Genomic DNA, 19,311 nt, shown 5'->3' with positions numbered 1-19,311 from the left:
AGACAATCCAGTTATTGACATCATGAGCATCAATGTACACAAATTGGGATACAATGACATGCATTAACCAAGTCAGCGAGCCTGACCACCAGATCCCATTAGTCGCCTCTTACGACAAGTCTTGTCGCCTCTCACAACAAGCATGTGTTGCTGAAGAGAATTCTAACCGGGATCTTCACAAGGGGACAATTCATGGTTCTCAGGTCACAAGAGAAACATGTTGTCTGACCAGAAATCACAAATATTCTGGTTATTCTGCATTTTTAAAATGATGTTTACAAGCCTCTGATATACATACTGTTACTGGGGCAAACTGATAGTAGAGGAATGTTTTGCACTTCCGTGAATTTCCAGAAAGTTCTTGCCTTGTTATGGTATTTTTATGAAGGAAAGGTAAGTTGTTCTGAAATGTTGAGTTGAGTTACCCTTCAATGCCATCCTCACTACATCTTTGTGGCATCATGATACGTCTATATGTATCGATACATATTGCGATACTTGAGACACGATATGGTACATATCACGATACTTGCGAGTCGGGATATGGTATGTCACGATAATTATTTTAGGTTTTTAGACAAAATAATCCGTTGTACAGTTTGCCAGACTGACACTTTGTTATTTTCATCCGGTTTGTGATTTTCTGGCTTGGCTTCTTAATTTAGGCACTTTCTAAAAATATTACTAGGCAATAACTACAAGATAATGCATTCTGTTTTGTGATCAGTGATTATATACAGTAAGCTAATGTTGCCTGAGTAGTTATGAAGCTGTTAGTAGCAAAACTTTGTTAGGTAATCTTTTTTTGAAAACACTACAAAATTACAACGTGAATTGATACATGGTGTATCATGTCAACAGGTGTAAAAATTAACCCACTGCAGTGGATATATGGGTAACTGAATGTTAAATTCAGGGGTAAATGCTTCTATGTGTCCATGGATGGTTACACCCCTACCGAAGCTTATGTGATAGTTATAACACACTGCAGTGGATATATGGGTAACTGAATGTTAAATTCAGGGGTAAATGCCTCTATGTGTCCATGGATGGTTACACCCCTACCGAAGCTTATGTGATAGTTATAACACACTGCAGTGGATATATGGGTAACTGAATGTTAAATTCAGGGGTAAATGCCTCTATGTGTCCATGGATGGTTACACCCCTACCGAAGCTTATGTGATAGTTATAACACACTGCAGTGGATATATGGGTAACTGAATGTTAAATTCAGGGGTAAATGCCTCTATGTGTCCATGGATGGTTACACCCCTACCGAAGCCTATATGACAGTTATAAGATTCTGAGTATCAACACACTGTGGTGGATATGTGGACGAATACCTTATTTTCTTGAGTGTAGTGCGCACCCAAGTATAATGCCCAGCCCCCTCTAGCGGATGCAGTATTTTGGAAAAAAAATAAATTTGAATATTATACACCGTACCCCTTCAGCGAATTCTGGTAAACGAACGGGTGATAAGTAACTTGGTCAGCACAAATTTGAAATTTGAGATAAAAAATTACCCGACATGTTGATTTACTGTTTGAAGTGTAATTTTCTTTTGGTCTTTTTTCTTTAAGCCTCCACCAGCAAATCATGGACATTGGAGGCTCGAAGTTGAAAGCTGTTCAGAGCCGTGTGGATGCAGTTTCACAGCAGATAGATCAGGTCACCGGACAGATGACCAAGGCCAATGTAGGAGTGAAGACATCAGAGAGGTAGGAACCTGACCTGTAATTGTGACTACTGGGGCTATTGATAAGTAGAAATGAATAAAGTATACCTGACAATCTCAAAGACGGCCATTTTCCTCCCTGTCGCTGTGTCATGGGAGGGACTTCACGCATATGCATTCCCTCCATCAGACGAGGATTTTCCTTTAGAGCCTAGGTCTTCGTCGATAAGCGAGGTATTTATTCGATGATAAATGGAAGAGTTTTGACCAGTTCGCAAGATCCAAAGGGATTACTGCAGCTAAGGTCACTTCTCCACAAGTAGCTGATTACTTGTGTCATTACTTAGAAGCACAAAAGATCTTAAAGTTTCTACTCTGGCCACTTATCAGGTTGATGTCAGTTCAGTTCTGATTATGTCAAACGGTGTAAAACTTGGGTACATGGGTACAATGTGTGAAGCCCATTTCTGGTGTCCCCCGCCGTGATATTGCTGGAATATTGCTAAAAGCGGCGTAAAACCATACTCACTCACTCACTCACTTTAGAGCCTAGGTCTTCGTCGATAAGCGAGGTATTTATTCGATGATAAATGGAAGAGTTTTGACCAGTTCGCAAGATCCAAAGGGATTACTGCAGCTAAGGTCACTTCTCCACAAGTAGCTGATTACTTGTGTCATTACTTAGAAGCACAAAAGATCTTAAAGTTTCTACTCTGGCCACTTATCAGGTTGATGTCAGTTCAGTTCTGATTATGTCAAACGGTGTAAAACTTGGGTACATGGGTACATGTGTGAAGCCCATTTCTGGTGTCCCCCGCCGTGATATTGCTGGAATATTGCTAAAAGCAGCGTAAAACCATACTCGCTCACTCACTCTACTCGTGGGAATGCCTGTGTGGTCTAATTTTAGATTAATGTAATGATGTTTGTGCAGAAACTTGAAGAAGGCAGAGGACAAGGTGAAATCTGTGGAGGAGGAGATTGAGGAGAACAAACAGAAAATGGGTGAACTGGAGGCACAGTTTAAACAACTGGAAGAAGATGCCAGCAAAGTTCTAGAGGCCTACCAACAGTCTCAGGTAGGTTGTTGTGACACTGTCATGGTTGTCTGCCAACAGTCTCAGGTAGGTTGTTGTGACACTGTCATGGTTGTCTGCCAACAGTCTCAGGTAGATTGTTGTGACACTGTCATGGTGGTCTGCCAACAGTCTCAGGTAGGTTGTTGTGACAGTTCATGGTGGTCTGCCAACAGTCTCAGGTAGGTTGTTGTGACAGTTCATGGTGGTCTGCCAACAGTCTCAGGTAGGTTGTTGTGACACTGTCATGGTGGTCTGCCAACAGTCTCAGGTAGGTTGTTGTGACACTGTCATGGTGGTCTGCCAACAGTCTCAGGTAGGTTGTTGTGACACTGTCATGGTGGTCTGCCAACAGACTCAGGTAGGTTGTTGTGACACTGTCATGGTGGTCTGCCAACAGTCTCAGGTAGGTTGTTGTGACAGTAATTGTGGTCTGCCAACAGTCTCAGGTAGGTTGTTGTGACACTGTCATGGTGGTCTGCCAACAGTCTCAGGGAGGTTGTTGTGACACTGTCATGGTGGTCTGCCAACAGTCTCAGGTAGGTTGTTGTGACAGTAATTGTGGTCTGCCAACAGTCTCAGGTAGGTTGTTGTGACAGTAATTGTGGTCTGCCAACAGTCTCAGGTAGGTTGTTGTGACACTGTCATGGTGGTCTGCCAACAGTCTCAGGGAGGTTGTTGTGACACTGTCATGGTGGTCTGCCAACAGTCTCAGGGAGGTTGTTGTGACACTGTCATGGTGGTCTGCCAACAGTCTCAGGTAGGTTGTTGTGACAGTAATTGTGGTCTGCCAACAGTCTCAGGTAGGTTGTTGTGACAGTAATTGTGGTCTGCCAACAGTCTCAGGTAGGTTGTTGTGACACTGTCATGATGGTCTGCCAACAGTCTCAGGGAGGTTGTTGTGACAGTAATTGTGGACTGCCAACAGTCTCAGGTAGGTTGTTGTGACACTGTCATGGTGGTCTGCCAACAGTCTCAGGGAGGTTGTTGTGACACTGTCATGGTGGTCTGCCAACAGTCTCAGGTAGGTTGTTGTGACAGTAATTGTGGACTGCCAACAGTCTCAGGTAGGTTGTTGTGACACTGTCATGGTGGTCTGCCAACAGTCTCAGGGAGGTTGTTGTGACACTGTCATGGTGGTCTGCCAACAGTCTCAGGTAGGTTGTTGTGACACTGTCATGGTGGTCTGCCAACAGTCTCAGGTAGGTTGTTGTGACAGTAATTGTGGACTGCCAACAGTCTCAGGTAGGTTGTTGTGACACTGTCATGGTGGTCTGCCAACAGTCTCAGGGAGGTTGTTGTGACACTGTCATGGTGGTCTGCCAACAGTCTCAGGTAGGTTGTTGTGACAGTAATTGTGGTCTGCCAACAGTCTCAGGTAGGTTGTTGTGACAGTAATTGTGGTCTGCCAACAGTCTCAGGTAGGTTGTTGTAACAGTAATTGTGGTCTGCCAACAGTCTCAGGTAGGTTGTTGTGACACTGTCATGGTGGTCTGCCAACAGTCTCAGGGAGGTTGTTGTAACAGTAATTGTGGTCTGCCAACAGTCTCAGGGAGGTTGTTGTAACAGTAATTGTGGTCTGCCAACAGTCTCAGGTAGGTTGTTGTGACACTGTCATGGTGGTCTACCAACAGTCTCAGGTAGGTTGTTGTGACACTGTCATGGTGGTCTGCCAACAGTCTCAGGGAGGTTGTTGTAACAGTAATTGTGGACTGCCAACAGTCTCAGGTAGGTTGTTGTGACACTGTCATGGTGGTCTGCCAACAGTCTCAGGTAGGTTGTTGTGACACTGTCATGGTGGTCTGCCAACAGACTCAGGTAGGTTGTTGTGACACTGTCATGGTGGTCTGCCAACAGTCTCAGGTAGGTTGTTGTGACACTGTCATGGTGGTCTACCAACAGTCTCAGGTAGGTTGTTGTGACACTGTCATGGTGGTCTGCCAACAGTCTCAGGTAGGTTGTTGTGACAGTAATTGTGGACTGCCAACAGTCTCAGGTAGGTTGTTGTGACACTGTCATGGTGGTCTGCCAACAGTCTCAGGGAGGTTGTTGTAACAGTAATTGTGGACTGCCAACAGTCTCAGGTAGGTTGTTGTGACACTGTCATGGTGGTCTGCCAACAGTCTCAGGTAGGTTGTTGTGACACTGTCATGGTGGTCTGCCAACAGTCTCAGGGAGGTTGTTGTAACAGTAATTGTGGACTGCCAACAGTCTCAGGTAGGTTGTTGTGACACTGTCATGGTGGTCTACCAACAGTCTCAGGTAGGTTGTTGTGACACTGTCATGGTGGTCTGCCAACAGTCTCAGGGAGGTTGTTGTAACAGTAATTGTGGACTGCCAACAGTCTCAGGTAGGTTGTTGTGACACTGTCATGGTGGTCTGCCAACAGTCTCAGGTAGGTTGTTGTGACACTGTCATGGTGGTCTGCCAACAGTCTCAGGTAGGTTGTTGTGACACCGTCATGGTGGTCTGCCAACAGTCTCAGGTAGGTTGTTGTGACAGTTCATGGTGGTCTGCCAACAGTCTCAGGTAGGTTGTTGTGACAGTTCATGGTGGTCTGCCAACAGTCTCAGGTAGGTTGTTGTGACACCGTCATGGTGGTCTGCCAACAGTCTCAGGTAGGTTGTTGTGACAGTTCATGGTGGTCTGCCAACAGTCTCAGGTAGGTTGTTGTGACACTGTCATGGTGGTCTGCCAACAGTCTCAGGTAGGTTGTTGTGACAGTTCATGGTGGTCTGCCAACAGTCTCAGGTAGGTTGTTGTGACAGTTCATGGTGGTCTGCCAACAGTCTCAGGTAGGTTGTTGTGACACCGTCATGGTGGTCTGCCAACAGTTTCAGGTTGGTTGTTACCAAACACTAAAACCAACATATCACCTTTAATTGCAAAGATATATCAGCCTGCCTCTATGTGCCTGATACCTTTCACTTGATATGTGAGTATTCACATTTTTTCAAAATCTGATGGGGGCGGTCGGGTAGCCTAGTGGTTAAAGCGTTCGCTTGTCATGCCGAAGACCCGGGTTCGATTCCCGACATGGGTACAATGTGTGAAGCCCATTTCTAGTGTCCCCCGCCGTGATATTGCTAAAAGCGGCGTAAAATCAAACTCACTCACTCACTCACTCACTCACTCACTCAAAATCTGATGTCTTGGCATTATTATTCTAGGAGAAGATGGGGGATGTGGAGAGCTCCCTGAATGAGATCAAGACAGAGCTGGGCAAGTTGGAGGAAGAGGAGAACACACTCCAGAAGGAGACCATTGAGGTGCGCCATGAGCTGGAGAAGTACGATGGCATCATCAAGACTAACCAAGCCAAGATCAAGCACTGGAAGAAAGAGGTGAGCGTTGCAGAGACGGTATAGTGAGGTGGACATTGCAGAGACAGTATAGTGAGGTGGACATTGCAGAGACGGTATAGTGAGGTGGACATTGCAGAGACGGTATAGTGAGGTGGACATTGCAGAGACGGTATAGTGAGGTGGACATTGCAGAGACGGAAAAGTGAGGTGGACATTGCAGAGACGGTATAGTGAGGTGGACATTGCAGAGACGGTATAGTGAGGTGGACATTGCAGAGACGGTATAGTGAGGTGGACATTTGCAGAGACGGTATAGTGAGGTGGACATTGCAGAGACGGAATAGTGAGGTGAGCATTGCAGAGACGGTATAGTGAGGTGGACATTGCAGAGACAGAATAGTGAGGTGGACATTGCAGAGACGGTATAGTGAGGTGGACATTGCAGAGACGGTATAGTGAGGTGGACATTGCAGAGACGGTATAGTGAGGTGAGCATTGCAGAGACGGTATAGTGAGGTGGACATTGCAGAGACGGTATAGTGAGGTGGACATTGCAGAGACGGTATAGTGAGGTGGACATTGCAGAGACGGTATAGTGAGGTGGACATTGCAGAGACGGTATAGTGAGGTGGACATTGCAGAGACGGTATAGTGAGGTGGACATTGCAGAGACGGTATAGTGAGGTGGACATTGCAGAGACGGTATAGTGAGTTGGACATTGCAGAGACGGTATAGTGAGGTGAGCATTGCAGAGACGGTATAGTGAGGTGGACATTGCAGAGACGGTATAGTGAGGTGGACATTGCAGAGACGGTATAGTGAGGTGGACATTGCAGAGACGGTATAGTGAGGTGAGCATTGCAGAGACGGTAAAGTGAGGTGAGCATTGCAAAGGTGGTATAGTGAAGGAGACAGTTACTGTAGTCAGCCTGTTTACTGGAAGAGACTGTTAGTGTAGTCAGCCTATTTACTGGAAGAGACTGTTAGTGTAGTCAACCTGTTTACTGGAAGAGACTGTAAGTGTAGTCAGTCCGTTTACTGGAAGAGACTGTTAGTGTAGTCAGCCTATTTACTGGAAGAGACTGTTAATGTAGTCAACCTGTTTACTTGAAGAGACTGTTACTGTAGTCAACCTGTTTTCTGGAAGAGACTTACTGTAGTCAGCCTGTTTACTTGAAGAGACTGTTACTGTAGTGAACCTGTTTACTGGAAGAGACTGTTACTGTAGTCAGTCCGTTTACTGGAAGAGACTTACTGTAGTTAACCTGTTTGCTGGTGGAGACTCTTAGTGAATCAACCTGTTTACAGGTGGAGTCTCTTAGTGAAGTCGACCCATTTAATGGAGGAGACTCTTAGTGAAGTCAACCCGTTTAATGGAGGAGTCTCTTAGTGAAGTCAACCCATTTGCTCTGTGTTGTAGCTTGGTCATCTTAGCCTGAACAAGGTGGATGGTGTTGAGAATGAGGAGATGGTGACCGTAGCGACGGAGCAGCTCACCGGCATCAACAAGGAGGAGGTCCAGTATGAGATCACGGTCCTGGAGGAGAAGCTCGCACAGATGAAGCCCAACATGGCTGCCATTGCTGAGTACAGGAAGAAGGTGAGGTTTTTCTAATCTGATGAATCATAATTCATGTAAATCATGAAATCGATGCAATGAATGCGAGTGTCCCTTGCTCACAATTATAAATCAACACATTTTTCTGGACATATGGAGTTTATGGCCAACCTGGGATGAGAAAAAGCATTGCTGCCTGAATTATTACAACTAGTCCCCATTTCGCTTGCATTCACGTCACACTTGGTCTGTAGGGAAAACCACGTGCTCTGTGGGGTCCATTCCTCACATTCACTCTTCACTTGCAGGAGGAGCTGTACCTCCAGAGAGTGTCGGAACTCGACTCCATCACCGAGGTACGAGACCAGCAGCGGAAGTACCACGAGGATCTCCGCAAGCAGCGATTGGATGAGTTCATGACAGGATTCAGCGCCATCACCAACAAGCTGAAGGAGATGTACCAGATGATCACTCTCGGGGGAGATGCAGAGCTGGAGCTGGTCGACTCACTCGACCCATTCTCGGAAGGAATTGTGTTCAGGTGAGGACAGATGTAACTAGTGTTACACATAACAATTCGGTCAGCATGGGTTCCCTTACCAGATACTTCTGAAACCAAGCACATCGTTTCCAAGTTTTGAAAATTAGTAATGCTGTTGAACAAGCCTGTGTAAAATAATGCTGCTTTGAATAATCTGCAGTCAGTAACAGCAGCAGGGGTGGAAGGTTTGCTTGTTTGGTGGCCAGGTGCTTGTGTGCTTGCTTGGGGGCCAGGTGCTTGTTTGTTTGCTTGGGGGCCAGGTGCTTGTGTTTGCTTGGGGGCCAGATGCTTGTGTTTGCTTGGGGGCCAGGTGCTTGTGTGCTTGCTTGGGGGCCAGGTGCTTGTTTGTTTGCTTGGGGGCCAGGTGCTTGTGTTTGCTTGGGGGCCAGATGCTTGTGTTTGCTTGGGGGCCAGATGCTTGTGTTTGCTTTGGGACCAGGGCCCACTTGCACAAAGCGATCTTGGCGCTAAGATGATCGTAAATCCCATACTTTAACATAGGCTTACGCTAGTTTTAGCGCTAAGATTGCTTTGTGCAAGAGGCCCCAGGTGCCTGTGTGTTTGCTTGGGGAACAGGTGCTTGTGTGTTTGCTTGTGGGCCAGATGCTTGTGTTTGCTTGGGCCAGGTGCTTGTGTCTTTGCATGGGGGCCAGGTGCTTGTGTGTTTGTTTGTGCTCCAGGTGCTTGTGTGTTTGCTTGTGGGCCAGGTGCTTGTGTGTTTGCTTGTGGGCCAGGTGCTTGTGTGTTTGCTTGGGCCAGGTGCTTGTGTGTTTGCATGGGGGCCAGGTGCTTGTGTGTTTGTTTGTGCTCCAGGTGCTTGTGTGTTTGTTTGGGGGCCAGGTCCTTGTGTGTTTACTTGTGGGCCAGGTGCTTGTGTGTTTGCTTGTGGGCCAGGTGCTTGTGTGTTTGCTTGTGGGCCAGGTGCTTGTGTGTTTGTTTGTGGGCCAGGTGCTTGTGTCTTTGCATGGGGGCCAGGTGCTTGTGTGTTTGTTTGTGCTCCAGGTGCTTGTGTGTTTGCTTGTGGGCCAGGTGCTTGTGTGTTTGCTTGTGGGCCAGGTGCTTGTGTGTTTGCTTGGGCCAGGTGCTTGTGTGTTTGCATGGGGGCCAGGTGCTTGTGTGTTTGTTTGTGCTCCAGGTGCTTGTGTGTTTGTTTGGGGGCCAGGTCCTTGTGTGTTTACATGTGGGCCAGGTGCTTGTGTGTTTGCTTGTGGGCCAGGTGCTTGTGTGTTTGCTTGTGGGCCAGGTGCTTGTGTGTTTGTTTGTGGGCCAGGTGCTTGTGTGTTTGTTTGTGGGCCAGGTGCTTGTGTGTTTGCTTGGGCCAGGTGCTTGTGTGTTTGCTTGGGCCAGGTGCTTGTGTGTTTGCTTGTGGGCCAGGTGCTTGTGTGTTTGCTTGTGGGCCAGGTGCTTGTGTCTTTGCATGGGGGCCAGGTGATTGTGTGTTTGTTTGGGGGCCAGGTCCTTGTGTGTTTGTTTGTGCTCCAGGTGCTTGTGTGTTTGCTTGTGGGCCAGGTGCTTGTGTGTTTGTTTGTGGGCCAGGTGCTTGTGTGTTTGCTTGGGCCAGGTGCTTGTGTGTTTGCTTGGGCCAGGTGCTTGTGTGTTTGCTTGTGGGCCAGGTGCTTGTGTGTTTGCTTGTGGGCCAGGTGCTTGTGTCTTTGCATGGGGGCCAGGTGCTTGTGTGTTTGTTTGGGGGCCAGGTCCTTGTGTGTTTGTTTGTGCTCCAGGTGCTTGTGTGTTTGCTTGTTGGCCAGGTGCTTGTGTGTTTGCTTGTGGGCCAGGTGCTTGTGTGTTTGCTTGTGGGCCAGGTGCTTGTGTGTTTGCTTGGGGGCCAGGTGCTTGTGTCTTTGCATGGGGGCCAGGTTCTTGTGTGTTTGTTTGTGCTCCAGGTGCTTGTGTGTTTGCTTGTGGGCCAGGTGCTTGTGTGTTTGCTTTGGGGCCAGGTGCTTGTGTGTTTGCTTGGGGGCCAACTTAAAGTTCCATTTAATCAGTCTACTGAGTTGATTGACATAACAATGTTTCTTGCTTATGATGGTGACACGTAAAGATCAGGGGTAGAAATGGTCTTCAGCAACTCATATCCCAACTGCATGGATAGATACCGATGATATCAATCACTGGATTGCTGTAACAGGCGACTATGCTTGTCGTAAGAGGCATCTAACGGGATCAGGTGGTCAGGCTCGCTGACTTGGTTAATACATGTCATCGATCCCAATTGCGTGGATTGATGCTCATGATGTCAATCACTTGATTTTCTTGTCCAGACTCGATAATTTACAGACCGCCGTCATATAGCTGGAATATTGCTGAGTGTGGCGTTAAACAACAAACAAACAACAACAACAATCACTTGATTGTCTGACCCAGACTGGTTACTCAAACACATTACCTCTCTGAGTGAAGATTTGACAACATGTCCATAGGAAGTCACATCCGGCGAACCTTGAACAATCTTTGAACGCCAAATCTTGATGGTACTCTCTCTTGGGATTACATGCCATTTCACTTACCATGAGCGGGGTGTGTTATCTAACCAGAACAATACAAAAGTGCAGCCTTCACTATTTACATTCGGAAGTGGCTGTTTAAGTTTGTTTTTAAGATACAGAAATGAGATATGCTGGTCTGAATGCTTTGCTCACCTGACCTCCCATGGAGGGCTTGTGAGGTCGTCATGCAGAGAGGTATTGCATCACAGAAAAAGGTCTGATCTTAATGATGGGTGTGGATCATGTGGAAGGGGTCTGCTTGGAGCGACATAAAGCTCACCGATTGCTCACATTAAAATGCTTTCATGTTGCAGTGTGCGGCCGCCCAAGAAGTCATGGAAGAACATCTCCAATCTGTCTGGAGGGGAGAAGACTCTCAGTTCTCTAGCTCTGGTGTTTGCCCTGCACCATTACAAGCCCACCCCCCTGTACGTCATGGACGAGATTGATGCTGCTCTCGATTTCAAGAATGTCTCCATTGTTGCCAACTACATCAAGGTACGTCATACTATGCCTGGCTTTGGTCTCCCTATCAGGATTAATGTAAGAGGCAACTTAATGGAACACGTGGTCAGACTTGGTGACTTAGTGGATCACGTGGTCAGACTACATCAAGGTATGTCATACTATACCTGGCTTTGTCTCCCTATCAGGATTAATGTAAGAGGCAACTTAATGGAACACGTGGTCAGACTTGGTGACTTAATGGATCACGTGGTCAGACTCAGATCACGTGGTCAGACTCAGTGACTTAATGGATCACATGGTCAGACTCAGTGACTTAATGGATCACGTGGTCAGACTCAGATCACGGGGTCAGACTCAGTGACTTAATAGATCACATGGTCAGACTCGGTGACTTAGTGGATCACGTGGTCAGACTCTGTGACTTAGTGGATCACATGGTCAGACTCGGTGACTTAATGGATCACGTGGTCAGTCTCGGTGACTTAATGGATCACGTGGTCAGTCTCGGTGACTTAATGAATCACGTGGTCAGTCTCGGTGACTTAATGAATCACGTGGTCAGTCTCGGTGACTTAATTGAACACATGGTCAGACCCGGTGACTTAGTGGATCACATGGTCAGACTCGGTGACTTAGTGGATCACATGGTCAGACTCGGTGACTTAATGGATCATGTGGTCAGTCTCGGTGACTTAATGGATCACGTGGTCAGACTCGGTGACTTAATGGATCACATGGTCAGACTCGGTGACTTAATGGATCACGTGGTCAGAATCGGTGACTTAATGGATCACATTGTCAGACCCGGTGACTTAATGGATCACGTGGTCAGACTCGGTGACTTAATGTATCACATTGTCAGACCTAGACTTAGTGGATCATATGGTCAGACTCGGTGACTTAATGGATCACGTGGTCAGACTCGGTGACTTAATGGATCACGTGTTCAGACCCGGTGACTTAATGAATCACGTGGTCAGACTCGGTGACTTAATTGACCACGTGGTCAGACTCGGTGACTTAGTGGATCACGTGGTCAGACTCGGTGACTTAGTGGATCATGTGGTCAGACTCGGTGACTAAATGGATCACATGGTCAGACTCGGTGACTTAATGGAGCACGTGGTCAGACTCGGTGACTTTGTTGGTTACGTGTCATCATACTGTGACGACATGGATCATTGCTCATCACTGGATTGACTTGATTATTCACAGGCCACTGGAATATTGCTGGCAACTACACATATTTGTAATTTTGGATATTTCTGTCATCAGCTAATGTTTGTTTGTTTGGTGTTTAACATCACACACAGTAATATTGTTACTTATCATCACACTCAGCAATATTCCAGCTTGCGACAGTAAATAATTGTCTGGACCAGTCAATCTGGTGATGGACATCATGAGCATCGATCTACGCTGGGATCAATCATTGGTGAAAGATGACATACATCAACCGTGTCAGCAAGCCTGAGCACCCGATCCTGTTAGTTGCCTCTTACAACAAGCATGGGTTGTGAAGACAAATTCTAACCCGAATCTTCACGGGGCTATCAGCTAACGCATGAAAAGATTGATATTGTAACATATCAGCGATACAATTCAACGAGGTGTTAAACCTAACTCAAAGACCCTCCTTGACTATTTTTAAGGAATAATTTCACAACCTTGTTTCTTTTCAATCAAATGTATGAGACATTTGAGCATGATTATTTATACACTATACACTATTTCTTACAACTGATTCTTTTCTTTTAGGAGAGAACGAAGAATGCACAATTCATTATCATATCGCTGAGAAACAACATGTTCGAGTTAGCTGATCGATTGGTGGGGATCTATAAGACAGATAACTGCACAAAGTCGGTCACCATCAACCCCAAGAAGCTCTCTATACCACTGCAGGAGATCAATGCCTGAGACCTGATGTCTGCACATACACCAGTGCTGACTGGTGGAAATACCTAGGACTGTTACAATGAAACACCAGTGCTGATTGGTGGAAATATCTAGGACCGTTACAATGAAACACCAGTGCTGATTGGTGGAAATATCTAGGAAGACTGTTTAATGAAACAGCAATGCTGACTGGTTTGAAACACTAAGGATGACTGTCACTTTGAATCACCAATGCTGATTGGTGGAAACATCTAGGATGATAGTTTAATGAAACAGCTATGCTGATTGGTGGAAACACCAAGGATGACTGTTACAATGAAACACCAATGCTGATTGGTGGAAATATCTAGGACTGTTACAATGAAACACCAATGCTGATTGGTGGAAATATCTAGGAAGACTGTTACAATGAAACACCAATGCTGATTGGTGGAAGCATCTAGGATGCTAGTTCAATGAAACAGCTATGCTGATTGGAAGAAACACCAAGGATGACTGTCACAATGAAACGCCGATGGAAAAGTATAAGATGTATGTTTACAATGAAAACACAAGGACTTATTTGTGGAGTATTAGGGGACAATATCCAGATGAAGATTTACTTTTATTTGGTATTTGTAAATAGTTCATTCACTGACTTCACAACTCATCTGTAAACAAGAAGCATATGTTCATAACGTCAGTCTACTTAAAAACTGTCTTGGTGACATGTGCTACCAGGTTGTTGAAATTTAAATGCTGCCACCATTCTTCAAGAATCAAAGACTAACAGTACGTTGTTCAAGCTAAAATGTTTCTGTCATGGAAGGAAAGTCAACCGTCTGACAATTGGTAAATCCCATGTAGGATGTAAATAGGGTTATCAAGGAATTTGTAATAGACATTGAGATGTAGCAGAACAGCTTCAGTACAAACTGTGATCCACTCCTACCATGCTTCCTCCAGAGTGATACCTAAATGAAATTTAGTCAACTGTTAGACCAAGCTTCTCCCCCCTCCCCAATCTGTTATAGACATTTGTGATGTACTACCTTTATTACATTCAATATACCATTAGACCAAGCTTTTTCTTTTCTCTCTCTCTCTCTCTCTCCCTCCCTTCTTCCCCCGTTTCTCCTCTCTCTCTCTCTCTCTCTCTCTCTCTCTCTCTCCGTCCCGCCCCACCCTTTCCCCATCTGATAGCGAGACTGAGATGTCATACCTGTATTCAGCTTTCTTGTTAGGCCACCAAACCCATACAAGGTTTTACCGCTATCACAATATTTAAATATTCTGTATTCAAGTTACAAATGGAAACACATGATTGGCTCTGCTTGTCCCATGGGATCCACAAAAAATTGTTTGAATCATTCGCATGTACATTTTACTGTAAAATTAAATATACAAGGGTCTTACATAGACTACCTCTCTCATTGTCCAACCAACTTCACTAAGCTTGTTTCAAACAAGAAAATTCCCACATATAATTACAGGAAGGCTTGAGAAATACTTCACATTGTATTTGTGGCTGGAACAGAGGTGGCACTTTGTACAGGAAGTATGGTATGTTTGGGTCTGTAGGATGGCTTCAGTGTTCAAGCATTTCTTACTAGGTATGCACAAGGTCTCAATGACAACTTCAAGACAAATACGTTACACTAACTTACAACAGTCTAATCACTAAGAACAATTTGTTATAGGGCACTGGGTTCAATTCTGATGGGGTACATTGCGTGAAACCTATTTATTCCTCGTACTCATTTGTATCTACCATTTTATCTCAATGAGTGAGTGAGTATGGTTTTACGCCGCTTTTTTAGCAATCTTCCAGCAATATCACTTTTGGGGACACCAGAAATGGGCTTCACACATTGTACCCATGTCGGGAATCAAACCCAGGTATTCGGCGTGACGAGCGAACACTTTAACCACTAGGCTAGCCCACCACCCCTTTAATTCAATTTCAATTTCAACTTGAATATTTGAACACCTACTTAAACAGTCGTAGCACTGTTCATTCACTTGTACAAATCTGCTGTCGAGGGGCGGTCGGGTAGCCTAGTGGTTAAAGCGTTCGCTCGTCATGCCGAAGACCCGGGGTCAATTCCCGACATGGGTACAATGTGTAAAGTCCCCTGCCGTGATATTGCTGGAATATTGCTAACAGTGGCGTAAAACCATTTGCTGTTGCATTTAATTGAGTCACTATCATGGACCCCAAGCTGTTCAGACTATGGTTGGTTGGTTTGTTTAATGCCGCACTCAGCAATATTCCAGCTATATGGTGGCGGTCTGTAAATAATCGAATCTGGTACAGACAATCCAGTGATTAATATCATGAGCATCTATCCACGCAATTGGGATCAATGACATGCATCAACCAAGTCAGCAAGCCTGACCACCTGATAACGTTTGTCGCCTTTTACGGCAAGCATGGGTTCCTGAAGACCTATTCTACCCCCGGACCAATCGAATGCTGATTGGTGGAAGCATCTAGGATGATGGTTTAATGAAACAGCTATGCTGATTTGGTAGAAACACCAAGGATGACTGTCACTTTGAATCACCAATGCTGATTTGGTAGAAACACCAAGGATGACTGTCACTTTGAATCACCAATGCTGATTGGTGGAAACACCAAGGATGACTGTTACAATGAAACACCAATGCTGATTGGTGGAAACATCTAGGATAATGGTTCAATGAATCAGCAATGCTGACTGGTGGAAACACCAAGGATTACTGTCACAATGAAACGCCGATGCTAATTGGTGGAAAAGTATAAGATGGATGTTTACAATGAAAACACAAGGACTTATTGATGGAAAATTAGGGGACAATATCCAGATGACGGTTTACTTTTATTTGGTATTTGTAAATAGTTCATTCACTGACTTCACAACTCATCTGTAAACAAGAAGCATATGTTCATAACGTCAGTCCACTTAAAAACTGTCTTGTGAACAAGTGCTACCGGGTTGTTGAAATTTAAATGCTGCGACCATTCTTCAAGAATCAGGGGGGCACGGGTGGCCCAGTCGTCTAAGGCGCAGCGCTTCGCTGAGCAGAGTGGCATCCCCTGGACACGCCAGAAACCTATGATTGTGGGTTCGAATACCGGTTCACCCCGATTATGTTTCTGGGTTTGTCAGCACCATACCCGTGCTCGTGGGTTTCACCGAAGTGGTAAACGTCTGAGACCTGCATCACTTCGGGCTTTCCTCCCACATTAAGCTGACACGCCGTGATATAACTGGAATAATGTTAAAAGCGGCGTTAAACCCAACTCACTCCCTCACTCACTCTTCAAGAATCAAAGACAACCATACCATGTTTCCTCCGAGTGATACCTAAATGACATTTAGTCAACTGTTAGACCAAGCTTCTCCCCAATCTGTTATAGATATTTGAGATGTACTACCTTTATTACATTCAATAAACCATTCTCTCTCTCTCTCTCTCTTTTTCATTGCGACACTGAGATGTCGTACCTGTATTCAGCTTTCTTGTTAGGCCACCAAACCCATACAGTGTTTTACCGCAATCACAATATTTCTGTATACAAGTTACAAATGGAAACACATGATTGGCTCTGCTTGTCCCATGGGATCCACAAAAAATTGTTTGAATCATTCGCATGTACATTTTACTGTAAAATTAAATATACAAGGGTCTTACATAGACTACCTCTCTCATTGTCCAACCAACTTCACTAAGCTTGTTTCAAACAAGAAAATTCCCACATATAATTACAGGAAGGCTTGAGAAATACTTCACATTGTATTTGTGGCTGGAACAGAGGTGGCACTTTGTACAGGAAATATGGTATGTTTGGGTCTGCAGGATGGCTTCAGTGTTCAAGCATTTCTTACTAGGTATGCACAAGGTCTCAATGACAACTTCAAGTCAAATACGTTCACACTAACTTACAACAGTCCTAGCACTAAGAACGATTTGTTATAGGGCACTGGGTTCAATTCTGATGGGGGTACATTGCATGAAACCTATTTATTCCTCGTACCCACACTGTTATATCTACCATCTTATCTCAATGACAATTTCAACTTGAATATTTGAACACCTACTTAAACAGTCGTAGCACTGTTCATTCACTTGTACACATCTGCTGTCGAGGGGCGGTCGGGTAGCCTAGTGGTTAAAGCGTTCGCTCATCATGCCAAAGACCCGGGTTCGATTCCCGACATGGGTACAATGTGTGAAGTCCCCTGCCGTGATATTGCTGGAATATTGCTAAAAGCGGCGCAAACCCATACTCACTCACTCACACACATCTGCTGTCGTACTGTCAACTCACTTTCTCTGCCTCCTGCTGTCTTCGCACCTCACAATAAATCAGACTTCAAACAAGTGTTGGTACTTTTATTTACAAACTTATGTACATATGCACAATATGGACAGTAGAAATGCTGCGTTTACCTCTCCCTGGATATTGGACCTGCATTTTGGAAAGGTTCACTACCTTATACCCAAGGATGAGGGCTCATCACCTTGTTAAAAGTAATTCATATTTTATATATTTGCTGTTGCATGAAATTGAGTCACTATCATGGACCCCAAGCTGTTCAGAATATGGTTGGCTGGTTTGTTTAACCACCTGATAACGTTTCTCGCCTTTTACGGCAAGCACTGGTTGCTGAAGACCTATTCTACCCCCGGACCAATCGAATGCTGATTGGTGGAAACATCTAGGATGATGGTTTAATGAAACAGCTATGCTGATTGGTAGAAACACCAAGGATGACTGTCACTTTGAATCACCAATGCTGACTGGAGGAAACACCAAGGATGACTGTCACATGAAACGCCAATGCTGATTGGTGGAAACATCTAGGATGATGGTTCAATGAAACAGCAATGCTGACTGGTAGAAACACCAAGGATAACTGTCACATGAAACGCCGATGCTAATTGGTGGAAACATTTAGGATGATGGTTCAATCAAACAGCAATGCTGACTGGTGGAAACACCAAGGATGACTGTCACAATGAAACGCCAATGCTGATTGGTGGAAACATCTAGGATGATGGTTCAATGAAACAGCAATGCTGACTGGTGGAAACACCAAGGATAACTGTCACATGAAACGCCGATGCTAATTGGTGGAAACATCTAGGATGATGGTTCAATCAAACAGCAATGCTGACTGGTGGAAACACCAAGGATGAATGTCACAATGAAACGCCGATGCTGATTGGTGGAAACATCTAGGATGATGGTTCAATCAAACAGCAATGCTGACTGGTGGAAACACAAAGGATGACTGTCACAATGAAACGCCAATGCTGATTGGTGGAAACATCTAGGATGATGGTTCAATGAAAACACAAGGACTTATTGGTGGAAAATTAGGGGGCAATATCCAGATGAAGGTTTACTTTTATATGGTATTTGTAAATAGTTCATTCACTGACTTCACAACTCATCTGTAAACAAGAAGCATATGTTCATAATGTCAGTCTACTTAAAAACTGTCTTGGTAACATGTGCTACCAGGTTGTTGAAATTTAAATGCTGCCACCATTCTTCAAGAATCAAAGACAACCATACCATGTTTCCTCCGAGTGATACCTAAATGACATTTAGTCAACTGTTAGACCAAGCTTCTCCCCAATCTGTTATAGACATTTGAGATGTACTACCTTTATTACATTCAATAAACCATTCTCTCTCTCTCTCTTTTTCATTGCGACACTGAGATGTCATACCTGTATTCAGCTTTCTTGTTAGGCCACCAAACCCATACAGTGTTTTACCGCAATCACAATATTTCTGTATACAAGTTACAAATGGAAACACATAATTGGCTCTGCTTGTCCCATGGGATCCACAAAAAATTGTTTGAATCATTCGCATGTATATTTTACTGTAAAATTAAATATACAAGGGTCTTACATAGACTACCTCTCTCATTGTCCAACCACCTTCACTAAGCTTGTTTCAAACAAGAAAATTCCCACATATAATTACAGGAAGGCTTGAGAAATACTTCACATTGTATTTGTTGCTGGAACAGAGGTGGCACTTTGTACAGGAAGTATGGTATGTTTGGGTCTGTAGGATGTCCTCAGTGTTCAAGCATTTCTTACTAGGTATGCACAAGGTCTCAATGACAACTTCAAGTCAAATACGTTCACACTAACTTACAACAGTCTTAGCACTAAGAACAATTTGTTATAGGGCACTGGGTTCAATTCTGATGGGGGGTACATTGCGTGAAACCTATTTATTCCTCGTACCCACACTCAGTTATATCTACCATCTTATCTCAATGACAATTTCAACTTGAATATTTGAA

At 44.7% G+C, this 19,311-nt stretch overlaps 1 protein-coding gene across 1 annotated transcript in view; it reads left to right on the top strand.

Annotated features, from left to right (window-relative positions):
- Nucleotides 1-15,344, top strand: part of LOC124147801 (structural maintenance of chromosomes protein 4-like) — a 48,845-nt gene extending 33,501 nt beyond the window's left edge. Inside the window, exons 21-27 of the mRNA XM_048390486.1 lie at nt 1,587-1,724; nt 2,616-2,760; nt 5,928-6,101; nt 7,484-7,663; nt 7,930-8,162; nt 10,963-11,146; nt 12,875-15,344. Of these exons, the coding sequence (XP_048246443.1) occupies nt 1,587-1,724; nt 2,616-2,760; nt 5,928-6,101; nt 7,484-7,663; nt 7,930-8,162; nt 10,963-11,146; nt 12,875-13,036 (1,216 nt within the window). The 3' untranslated portion in view covers nt 13,037-15,344. The remainder of the gene's footprint in view (nt 1-1,586; nt 1,725-2,615; nt 2,761-5,927; nt 6,102-7,483; nt 7,664-7,929; nt 8,163-10,962; nt 11,147-12,874) is intronic.
- The last annotated feature ends 3,967 nt before the right edge of the window (nt 15,345-19,311 follow it).

The sequence above is a fragment of the Haliotis rufescens genome, unplaced genomic scaffold (genome assembly GCF_023055435.1).
Source record: "Haliotis rufescens isolate VD_foot unplaced genomic scaffold, xgHalRufe1.0.p SCAF_9, whole genome shotgun sequence".
Taxonomy (NCBI): Eukaryota; Metazoa; Mollusca; class Gastropoda; order Lepetellida; family Haliotidae; genus Haliotis; species Haliotis rufescens.
This window is presented reverse-complemented; position numbering and strand designations above follow the sequence as displayed.